The sequence below is a fragment of the Salmo trutta genome, unplaced genomic scaffold (genome assembly GCF_901001165.1).
Source record: "Salmo trutta unplaced genomic scaffold, fSalTru1.1, whole genome shotgun sequence".
Taxonomy (NCBI): domain Eukaryota; kingdom Metazoa; phylum Chordata; class Actinopteri; order Salmoniformes; family Salmonidae; genus Salmo; species Salmo trutta.
In genome coordinates, this window is record NW_021823252.1 from 33,359 (window position 1) to 44,967 (window position 11,609).

General features: G+C 41.8%; 1 protein-coding gene across 1 annotated transcript; it reads right to left on the minus strand.

The window, feature by feature from the left end:
• Window positions 1-1,341: 1,341 nt before the first annotated feature.
• On the minus strand, window positions 1,342-11,116 carry LOC115189909 (nidogen-2-like). The gene is made up of 7 exons (XM_029748415.1): window positions 10,946-11,116; window positions 10,337-10,401; window positions 9,566-9,697; window positions 9,257-9,336; window positions 1,703-1,847; window positions 1,531-1,616; window positions 1,342-1,457 (listed from the first exon to the last, which is right to left on the minus strand). The coding sequence occupies exons 1-7, from the start codon at window positions 11,089-11,091 to the stop codon at window positions 1,431-1,433; spliced, it is 681 nt and encodes a 226-aa protein (XP_029604275.1). The 5' UTR covers window positions 11,092-11,116; the 3' UTR covers window positions 1,342-1,430.
• Between the last annotated feature and the right edge of the window lie 493 nt (window positions 11,117-11,609).

An 11,609-nucleotide genomic window follows, 5' to 3' on the forward strand; every position in this document is an offset into this window, starting at 1 on the left:
CAGTGCCAAGAACCGTAAGGTTCTTCAAAGAACTGCGGACCTTAGAACTCTAGTTAAACCCCACATTTTTATTGTACTCTGACTAGGATTCAAAAGGCACTCGCACATCTCTTTGTTGCATGGTTTTAGTTGAATAAGATGAGGAAGAGCACCGTACATGCTAGTCTCACTGCTCTAAGGATCGGCCTCGTTAGATCTTTCAGTGTTCACAACCTGCACCTCTATGTAGACTGCTCCAAACACATCCGTTCAATGCAGCCAATGGGGTTGGAGTATGAGAGAATATAAGTGTTACCCAAAAATAACAATGCGCATGAGTATTCTAATAAAGTGTGTACATAACGTGTCAAACAAGACATCGACCTACCAAGTAAGTTGTCATTAATCATTGGGTTCTGTACAAGAATAAAACATGAGTAGACTAAAGTGGCAGCATTAATTCATGTTCACATTTACAACATAAATAGGCATTTCATCATTAAGACCTTTTGGGAATAATGAGGGTGAAAATCCCAGAACATTCTTCAAAAGACACTGATATGACCCCACCATCAAAAGAAAAAATGGCAATTCTTTTGCTTTTCACACAAGCCTCATCTGAAGGTAGAAGAGTTTAAATAATGAAGACATACAGTTAGAGCATGTACTTTATTTTACAGGATGATATAATGCATGAAGCAAACAATGGAATGATTTAGTGAAATGTGAAGATGTAGATTCAGTAAAGGGGTCTTTCATCCCTCTGTGGCCTGGAACAATTCTTCAGCCTCAGAGTAGCATGGTTTTGACTGTGGACTCTGTATATATTGGAATGACATTTTGATGTCTATGGAGGACCAAAGCTGCCATAGAGTTAAATGAATATATAAAGAGAAATCCACAAAAAAGGAAATACTGACAGATTTGATTCCACAGTCCAAGTCCTGCAATCAGAGTTAGGATGCTAATATTTGTAAACTCTTTCAGTTTTGTTCTGTGGGTGTCACCGAGTAGGCTGACACCCCATATCATGGACCCAAGAGCCATAGGCATTAATAAGGCCTTGCCTGTGCACGTGACTAAACCCCACAACCCCCTTCTAAGCTGTCCATCTTTCTGATTTCCACCAATTAGAGTTGATGAGGGACAATAGAGTGCTGAGTACCAGGCAGTTAGCAAGTGTGGTAGGCTACTAATGACCATCACCAGCATCAGAGCTTGGAGAAGCCTAACTACTACATGGTCACATGGAATTTGACTGCCTTCATGTCCTGTAACCACAAGTGTATTGGCAATACAGTCCTACTCCTTCCTCTATTTCCCAGAAATGGACTGGTTCAGATAATCACACCAACAATAAAGTAAGTAAATCAACAGTTTAATCTCTGGATTCCTTCTTGTATTGAATGTGAATCAGTTCCTGTAGTACAGTAAAGACAACTGTCAGTCTTCTACATCTTAGTTCCAACACCTTTCATCTACAATTAGACACATCAAGAACCAGCTGCAAGAAGTAACATTTAGTGAATGAGTATGTATATACACACGCACCTTGCTGGAACAGTTGCTAGCAGTTCCTGGTGGGGTCTCTGTACCCTGGATCTTCTGTCCAGTACTGGTCACACACCAACAGTAACCTACCAGAAATAGACATGTTGCATATAAACACATTGAATTGTCACATTCAACTGAATTGGAGAATTTAGTGTGCGTCAGTGTTAACCTGTAGAGCCCGAACATTGCTTAGGGGTGTATTGTCCATGGTGGTCACACGTGGGGATGTAGGCGCCATTTGGGCCATTTATAGCAGCATCTCTAGCATCCTCACAGGGGGTCTTGGGTCGTATCACCGCGCCATCTATAGCATCCTCACAGGGGGTCCTGGGTCGTATTATAGCATCTGGACACAGGTAACATACATTGTAATGTGGACATACAATAACACTGCAGGACAATGTAAGGGCAGAATATATATTAGCCAGAATAGAGTTCCATTTCAGATGCAACCTACGTACTTCCTGGCTAAATATTGAAGTTCAGCTACATGTTTATATTGCCTATGTAGTCAAAATTCAGTGTGTCTTTCATATAACAGCTGATGAAACTAAGACTGAAAGTGGGGGTAAATTGTAGTTATTGCCTGATGATTGGATTGTCTAGCAACTATACATCCAGTTCAAAGATCAAGCCATTCATATCAGAACACCTCAGTCCAGCATCTAGACACCAATATACATCTCTGGAACTAGACGAGTGGCAGGTAGCCTAGCAGTTAGAGATAAGGCCAGAAGTTCAAGTCAGTGAGCTGACAAGTTGATATATCCATCTATGTGCCCTTCAGCAAGGCACAACCTTCATTTCTCCAGTGTCACGGTTGATAATGGCTGACCCCTCAGAGGGTGTCCATTGGAGAACCGGGTATGAATAGAAACACATGTCCAATTCACACCTGCGTATTAATACCTACATGTGTGTGAAGTAGAACAGAGCAACACCAACAGATGTTTTTATTAAAGTGTTGGTGAGTAGGTGTGAGGTATGTCACTCTTACCTCCCAGAGCAAAAGCTGTGCTGACAAGCAGAATGATGGTCAATATTGCCATGGTGAAAGTCTCCTGAGAGAGAGAACAAGAGTGAGATTAGTTGAGCATTTTAAATCATCTGGAATGGCTGTGGGTACTAGAGGAGAGGTTAAGGAAACACTGTAAGTACAAACCTTAAATAACTGCCAAAGCAGCAATTTCTAAACCCAGTCCTGAGGACCCCAAGAACCAAGTAGTCGCAACACAGTGCTACTAGTCTTCTGACAGCCGCAAGTATCATTTCTTCAACCACATAGTAGATTAGCCTTGCACACAGGAATATGTATCCTTCCCAAATGACTCCTCACTCCTTATGTAGTGAACTACCTTTGACGAGGGCCTACAATGCACTACATAAGGAATGGGAAGCATTATAGATATTGTCAGAGACTACCCATTTACTGCAAAGGTACGGATTAGTCTACGCTATTAAATCCAGGGGGCCGCTCCACAAAATGTACCAAGTATATAGTGCACTACGTTTGACCAGGCCACATAACATTAAGGTACCATTTGAGATGCAGCTGAATAATGATGCACGCTCACCTTCTGCACTCTTCCAAGGGATTCACTGGTTGTCTCTCTGTTGTCTGTGAGTTATGGTCTACCTCTTCCACCTCTCCTTTTAAAGGACCTGTCACAGGTGTGACTAGTTGCCTCATTAACCCAACGAGAGATCCCGATGTTGGCCATTAGCTGGTGGTGTAAACAACTTAAGTAGAAATACTTTAAAGTAGTACTTAAGTCGTTTTTGGGGGGTAACTTTACTTTACTATTTATATTTTTGACAACTTTCACTTAACTACATTCCTAAAGAAAATAATGTACTTTTAACTCCATACATTTTCCCTGACACCCAAAAGTATTCGTTACATTTTGAATGATTAGCAGGACAGAAAAATGGTCAAATTCACACACTTATCAAGAGAATGTCCATGGTCATCCCTGCTGCCTCTGACCTGTCAGACTCACTAAACACAAATGCTTTGTTTGTAGATTGTGACTGAGTGTTGGAGTATGCCCCTGGCTATCCATAATTATATTTAAAAAAAACAAGAAAAGGAATTTGAAATGATTTATACTTTTGCTTTGATACTTAAGTATATTTGATCAATGACATTTAATATTGATACTTCAGTATATTTAAAACGGAATAATTTTAAACCTTTGCTCAAGTAATATTTTACTGGGTGATTTTAACTTTTACTTGAGAAATTTTCTCTGAAGGTATCTTCATAGGCAGTAAAGAGAGTAGTAGAGGAAGATGGCTCCAGTATCGAGGGATCCTGAGAGGCTCCTTGTGAGTATGCCGTTCCCAATAGAGAGTGATAGGAATAACGTGTTTCAGTAAGGTTGGTTTCTTAGCATTCATAGCCATGGTGATCAACTGTACCGCAGATTAGAACATAAATCACAGAAAATGTATGTTGTGGTGGCAGCTGCATAAAACTCCTTGGGTTACGAGATTTTACAGCAGAACAGTTACAAGGTGTGATGAACGATAGTGTCCCGTTCTCCCAGGCTGCCGGCCTGCTGTAGGATAAGATAGACCCAAGTAGTGGAATAGTGGTGAGGTTTTAATGGGTCTAGAATCAGATAGGGCCAATTAGTGGAATAGTGATGAGGTTATAATGGGTCTAGTATCAGATAGGGTCATGTAGTGGAACAGTGGTGAGGTTTTAATGGGTCTAGAATCAGATAGGGCCAAGTAGTGGAATAGTGGTGAGGTTATAATTGGTCTAGTATCAGATAGGGTCATGTAGTGGAATAGTGGTGAGGTTTTAATGGGTCTATGGTCAGATAGGGTCAAGTAGTGCAATAGTGGTGAGATTTTAATGGGTCTATAGTCAGATAGGTTCAGGTAGTGGAATAGTGGGAGGTTTTAATGGGTCTATGTTCAGACAGGTTCAGGTACTGGAATAGTGGTGATGTTTTAATGTGTGTATGGTTAGTTGGTAGGGCAATTTTTGTTTTCTGTTTTTTTTTCTATCCCTTTCCCCATTCTTTTATACCCTCCCCTTTTTTGTGTCACAAAATGTCATGAATTCACTCTCCAGAACAGGACACAGCCCACACGTTATAACTCAGTCCACGTAAACTTGCATCTCAGCCCATGTAGACTTGCGTCTTCAGAGCGTAGCTGGATTGTGCATCACTTGCAATCAATCAAATCAATCAAATGTATTTTTAAAGCCCTTCTTACATCAGCTGATGTCACAAAGTGATGTACAGAAACCCAGTCTAAAACCCCAAACAGCAAGCAATGCAGGTGTAGAAGCACGGTGGATAGGAAAAACTCCCTAGAAAGGCCAGAACCAAGGAAGAAACCTAGAGAGGAACCAGGCTATGAGGGGTGGCCAGTCCTCTTCTGGCTGTGCCGGGTGGCGATTAAAACAGAACATGGCCAAGATGTTCAAATGTTCATAGATGACCAGCAGGGTCAAATAATAATAATCACAGTGGTTGTCGAGGGTGCAACAGGTCAACAAGTCAGTAAATGTCAGTTGGCTTTTCATAGCCGATCATTCCGAGTATCTCTATCGCTCCTGCTGTCTCTAGAGAGTTGAAAACAGCAGGTCTGGGACAGGTAGCATGTGCGGTGAACAGGTCAAGGCTCCATAGCCGCAGGCAGAACTGTTGAAACTGGAGCTTCAGCACGGCCAGGAGGACTTGGGACGACACATATCTTGATGCTGGGGACCACCACCCATAAAAAAAAACGTTTCTGGCTAAAGAGACAAGACTAACAAGGGAAATCCATGAACTAATAGTACAGGTAGATAGCAATAAAAATGATACTACAGAGATACAAAATAAGTTAGAGGAAAAACAAAAAGAACTTGAGGAACTTATTCAAGAACGATCTAATGTAATCTATTACAAAAATAAAGCAAACTGGATGGAATATGGAGAAAAATGCACCAAATTCTTCCTGAATCTCCAATACAGGAACACTAACAAAAATAATTTGCAGAAACTCGTTACTGAAGACGGAGTCGTCTATGATTCTCCGAATTATCTTTTAAAAGAGGAAGCTAATTATTTTAGGCAGATGTTCACATTAGTAGCTTTGGATAGAAAACACTCAAAAGTTTCTAAAACTGTTTGAATGGTGTCTGTGAGTATAACAGAACTCAAATGGCAAGCCAAAACCTGAGAAGATTCTGTACAGGAAGTACCCTGTCTGACCATTTCTTGGGCTTCTTTGTCATCTCTATCCAAAACAAATGATCTCTGCTGTAACGTGACATTTTCTAACGCTCCCATAGGCTCTCAGAAGGCGCCAGAACGTTAAATGATGACTTTGCAGTCTCTGGCTGAAAAACAGTAGCGCACTTGGTAAGTGGTCGATCTGAGAACAATGAGACGGGCTTGCGCGTGCACGAGACGACTCCATTTTCAACTTTGAGACCTTTGAACGAAAACAGGGTTTCCCGGTCAAAATATTATCGCTATTTTACGAGAAAAATCACATAAAAATTGATTTTAAACAGCGTTTGACAAGCTTCGAAGTACGGTAATGGAATATTTTGAATTTTTTTGTCACGATACGCGTCACCCTTCGTCACCCTTCGGATAGTGTCTTGAATGCCCGAACAAAACGCCGCTATTTGGATATAACTATGGATTATTTGGAACCAAACCAACATTTGTTATTGAAGTAGAAGTCCTGGGAGTGCATTCTGATGAACAGCAAAGGTAATCCAATGTTTCTTTTGGTAAATCTGAGTTTGGTGAGTACCAAACTTGGTGGGTGTCAAATTAGCTAGCTCGTGATGGCGAGCTATCTACTCAGAATATTGCAAACTGTGCTTTCACCGAAAAGCTATTTTAAAATCGGACACCGCGATTGCATAAAGGGGTTCTGTATCTATAATTCTTTAAAAAAAAATTATGTTTTTGTGAACGTTTATTGTGAGTAATTTAGTAAATTCACCGGAAGTGTTCGGTGGGAATACTAGTTCTGAACGTCACATGCTAATGTAAAAAGCTGGTTTTTGATATAAATATGTACTTGATTGAACAAAACATGCATGTATTGTATAACATAATGTCCTAGGAGTGTCATCTGACGAAGATCATCAAAGGTTAGTGCTGCATTTAGCTGTGGTTTTGGTTTTTGTGACATTACATGCTAGCTTGAAAAATGGGTGTCTGATTATTTCTGGCTGGGTACTCTGCTGACATAATCTAATGTTTTGCTTTTGTTGTAAAGCCTTTTTGAAATCGGACAGTGTGGTTAGATAAAGGAGAGTCTTGTCTTTTAAATGGTGTAAAATTGTCATATGTTTGAAAAATGGAAGTTTTCGGATTTTCGAGGAGTTTGTATTTCGCGCCACGCCCAATCATTGGATATTGGAGTGGTGTTCCGCTAGCGGAACGTCTAGATGTAAGAGGTTTTAAGAAAGTTGATGAGCTTAGAGCAAGGATTTCTTTCCAGAGAGACATCGGGTCCTGTAACATACTTTGTTTCACGGAAACATGGCTCTCTCGGGATACTCTGTCGGAGTCGGTAAAGCCAGCTGGATTCTCAGTACATCGCGCACACAGGAAAATATATCTCTCGGGCAAGCAGAAGGGCGTGTTTCACGATTAATGACTCATGGTGTAATTCTAGGAACATACAGGAACTCAAGTCATTTTGTTCAACCGACCTAGAACACACAATTAATTGCCAACCATATTATCTCCCAAGAAAATTCTCCTCCGTCTTCGCCACGTCCGTTTCCTTGCCACCTCAAGCCGAAACCGACGGCCGTCAAAATAACTTGATTGGACTTTATGCAAACTGGAAACCACATATCCTGAGGCTGCATTTATTGTAGCTGGGGACTTTAACAAAGCAAATGTAAGGACTACGCTGCCGAAGTTCTATCAACATATTGACTGTCCAACTCGCGCTGCTAAGACAGTCGACCATTGCTATTTAAACTTCCGGGATGCTTACAAGGCCCTCCCCCGCCCTCCTTTCAGCAATTCTGACCACGACTCCATCTTGCTCCTCCTGTCCTATAGGCAGAAACTCAAACAGGAAGTGCCCGTGCTTCGTACTATTCAATACCCTAACCAGAAACTGTGGATAGATGGTAGCATTCGCACGAACCACCGCATTTAATAATCATTAAGCTCGAGGCCCTGAACCACACCCTGTGCAACTGGGTCTTGGACTTAGATACAGGCCGCCCCCAGGTGCTGAAGGTAGGAAACATCACCTCCACTCCGCTGATTCTCAATACTGCAGTCGCACAAGGGTGAGTGCTAAGCCCCCTCCTGTACTCCCTGTTCACCCATGACCGCGTGGCCAAGCACGCCTCCAACACAATCAAGTTTGCAGACAACCCTAAAAGGCTTGATTACCAATGATGAGACAGCCTACAGGGAGGGCGGCTCTGGGAGTGTAGTGCCTGGTTAACAACCTCTCACTCAATGTCAACAAAAGGAGATGATCGTGCACTTCAGGAAACAGCAGAGGGTACACCCCCTTATCTACATTGACAGGACCACAGTGGAGAAGGTGGAAAGCTTCAAGTTCCTTGGCGTACACGTCACTGACAGACAAATGAACCACCCACACAGTGTGGTGAAGGCACAACAGAGCCTCGTCAACCTTGTGGCTAAAGAAATTTGGCTGGTCACCTAAAACCCACACATTTTTACAGATACACAGTTGAAAGCATCCTGTCAGGCTGTATTGCCGCCAACGCTCGTCAGAGGGTGGTGCGGTCTGCCCAAGGAATTACCGGGGGCAAATTATCCCCCCTCCAGGAAACCTACAGCACCCAATGTCACCGACAGGCAAAAAAGATCAAGGGCAACCACCCGAGCCACTGCCTGTTCACCCCACTATCATCTAGAAGGAAAAGTCAGTACAGGTGCATCCAAGCCAGAACCGAGAGACTTAATAGCTACTCTCTCAAGGCCATCACTAGCACTTTAGAGGCTGCTGCCTATAGGAAGCGGCTAGGTCACTGGCCACGTCAATACTATTTACATATCTGCCATTCCTCATCTCATATGTATATACACACTGTATCTTAAGACATTCCGCTCTGACTTCTTCCATAGGTTTATAGTCTTTATTCATTCCTACTTAAGTGTATACACGTTGTGTAATTTGTTAGATATTACTGCACTGTCGGAGCTAGAAGCACAAGCATTTTGCTACACCCACAACATCTGCTATTAACCTGCATGTGACCAATAGTTGATTTGCAATTACATTGATGTCAGTGATTAGAGGGATATAAAGTGCTGAGTACCAGGCAGTTATCAAGTATAGTAGGCTACTAATGACCATCAGCAGCATCATAGCTTGGAAAAGCCTAATTACCATGACTAAGTGGTCACATGGAAGTGACTGCCTTCATGACCACAGGTGTGGTGGTAATACGGTCACCATAGCCTTATTCCTTCCATTTCCCAGAAATGGACTGGTTCAGCATATCACACCAACAATAAAGAAATTGAAGCAACAATTTTAGATCTGGATTTATTCATATAGAATGTGAATCAACGCCCATAGTACTGTAAAGACAAGCATCAAAGTAATGCCAATGTTTTTGCAAAGTCTTCTCAACGGCTTGGTTCCACTGCCTCTCATCTGCGAGAACCACTATAATTAAACAAAAACAAATATTAACACTCAGAACAAGCTGCAAAGAATGAACATTTAGTGAGTGAGTGTACCTGCATGCACATTTGACAGAAGCAGTGCCTGGTGGAGTCTCAGTACCCAGGATCTTTTGTCCAGTTCTGGTAACACACCAAGAGGAACCTACCAGAAGTGGACATGTTAAAAAGCTGTTGCATAAGTCCCCACAAGAAAAGTAAACAAACATGTGACATTTTGTTAGTCCCCATGAGGTCAAATGCTATTTCCAAGGGGGTTAAGGTTAGAATTAAGGTACGGTTTTTGTGTTAAGGGTAGAGGAAATAGGATTTTAAATGGGACTGAATTGTGTGTCCCCACAAGGTTAGCTGTACAAGACTGAGTGAGCGGTAACCTGTAGATCCCCAGTGTTGCTCAGGGGTGTATTCTCCCTGGCAGTCACACGTGGGGACGTAGACTCCAGGCGGGCCATTTATCACAGCATCTCTAGCACGCTCACAAGGGGTCTTGGGTCGTTTCATTGCATCTGGACACACAGGTAACATACATTGTAACGTAGACATAACATTCTGGAAGCTTGGGCTGCATCCCGTGTGGGACCCTACTCCCCTATGGGCCCTGGTCAGAAGTAGTTTATACGGAACAGGGTTCCATTTCAGATGCAACCTAGGGACTTCCTGGCTAAAAAAATAGAAATTCTGCTACTTGTTTAAAGGGCCCATGCAGTCAAAATTCAGTTTCTGTGTTTTGTATAACTGCTGATGACACTAAGACTGTAAAAGTGGGGGTAAATTGTTCAGTGTCATTTCTTGATAGTTGCTAGACAAGCCAGTCATACATACAGTTGAATGATTAAACTATTCATATCAGAATACCTCAGTCCAGCATCTAGACACCGATATACATGTCTGGAACTAGAAAAGTGGCAGGTAGCCTAGCGGTTAGAGAGTTGGGCCAGTAGTTCATGTCAGTGAACCGACAAGTTGGTATATCCATCTATGTTCCCTTCAGCAAGGCACAACCTTCATTATTCCAGTGTCAGAGGGTGTCCCATGGAGAAGCGGTTATGAAAACATTTCCAATTCACACCTGCATGTGTGAAATAGGACAGAGCAACACCCACTAATGTTAATTAAAATGCAGGTGTGAGGCATGTAACTCTTACCTCCGAGAGCAAAAACCGTGCTGATAAGCAGAATGATGGTCAATGTCGCCATGATGATAGGTCTCCTAAAAGAGAGGATTAGATGAGAATTTTAATCAGCTGTGATAGTACTGGAATATTACAAGTCAGTGGAGTGGCTGGTGGAACTAGAGGAGAGGTTAAGGAAACCCTGTGTTAATTACAACACTTAAGCAACTGCTAAGGCAGCATTTTCTAAACCCAGTCCTGAGGACCCCAAGAACCGAGTATTGGCAACACGGTGCTACTAGTCTTCTGTCAAAACTCAGGTATCATCTCTTCAACCACATACAATAGATAAGCCTGGCACACAGGAATATGCATCCTTCACAGATGGCTCCTCATTTCTTATGTAGTGAACCATCTTTGGCAAGGGCCCATAATGCACTACATAGGGATTGGGAAGCAGCCTAGATGTAGTCAGAGACTACCCAGTTACTGCAAAGGTAACTATTAGTCTATGCTCTTAAATGCAGGGGGTCACTCCACAAAATGGCACCCTATATAGTGCACTACATTTGACCAGGGCCACATAAGATTAAGGTGCCATTTGAGATGCAGATAGTCTATTAAATAATGATACAATCTCACCTTCTGCACTCTTCCAAGGGATTCACTGGTCTTCTCTCTGTTGTCTGTGAGTTATGGTCTACTCTTCCACCTCTCCTTTTAAAGGATCTGTCACAGGTGTGACTAGTTGCCTCATTAACCCAACGAGAGATCCCGATGTCCGCCATTAGCCAATGATGTAAAGTACTTAAGTAAAAATACTTCAAAGAAATACTAATTCGTTTTTTTTGGGTATCTTTACTTTACTATTTATGTTTTTGACAACTTCACTACATTCCTAAAGAAAATAATGTACTTTTTACTCCGTACATTTTCCCTGACACCCAAAAGTAATCATTACATTTTGAATGATTAGCAGAACAGAAAAATGGTCCAATTCACACACTTAAAAGAGAACATCCCTGGTCATCCATACTGCCTCTGATCTGGCAGACTCCCTAAACACAAACGCTTTCTTTGTAAATTATGTCTGAGTGTTGGAGTGTGACACTGGCTATCTGTAATTAAATTAAAAACAACAAGAAAATGGTGCCGTCTGGTTTGCTTAGTATAAGGAATTTATATAAGGAATAGTATAAGGAATTTGAAATGATTTATACTTTTATTTTTGATACTTTAGTATATTTAAAACCGAATACTTTTCTCAAGTAATATTTTACTGGGTGACTTTCACTTTTAATTGAGT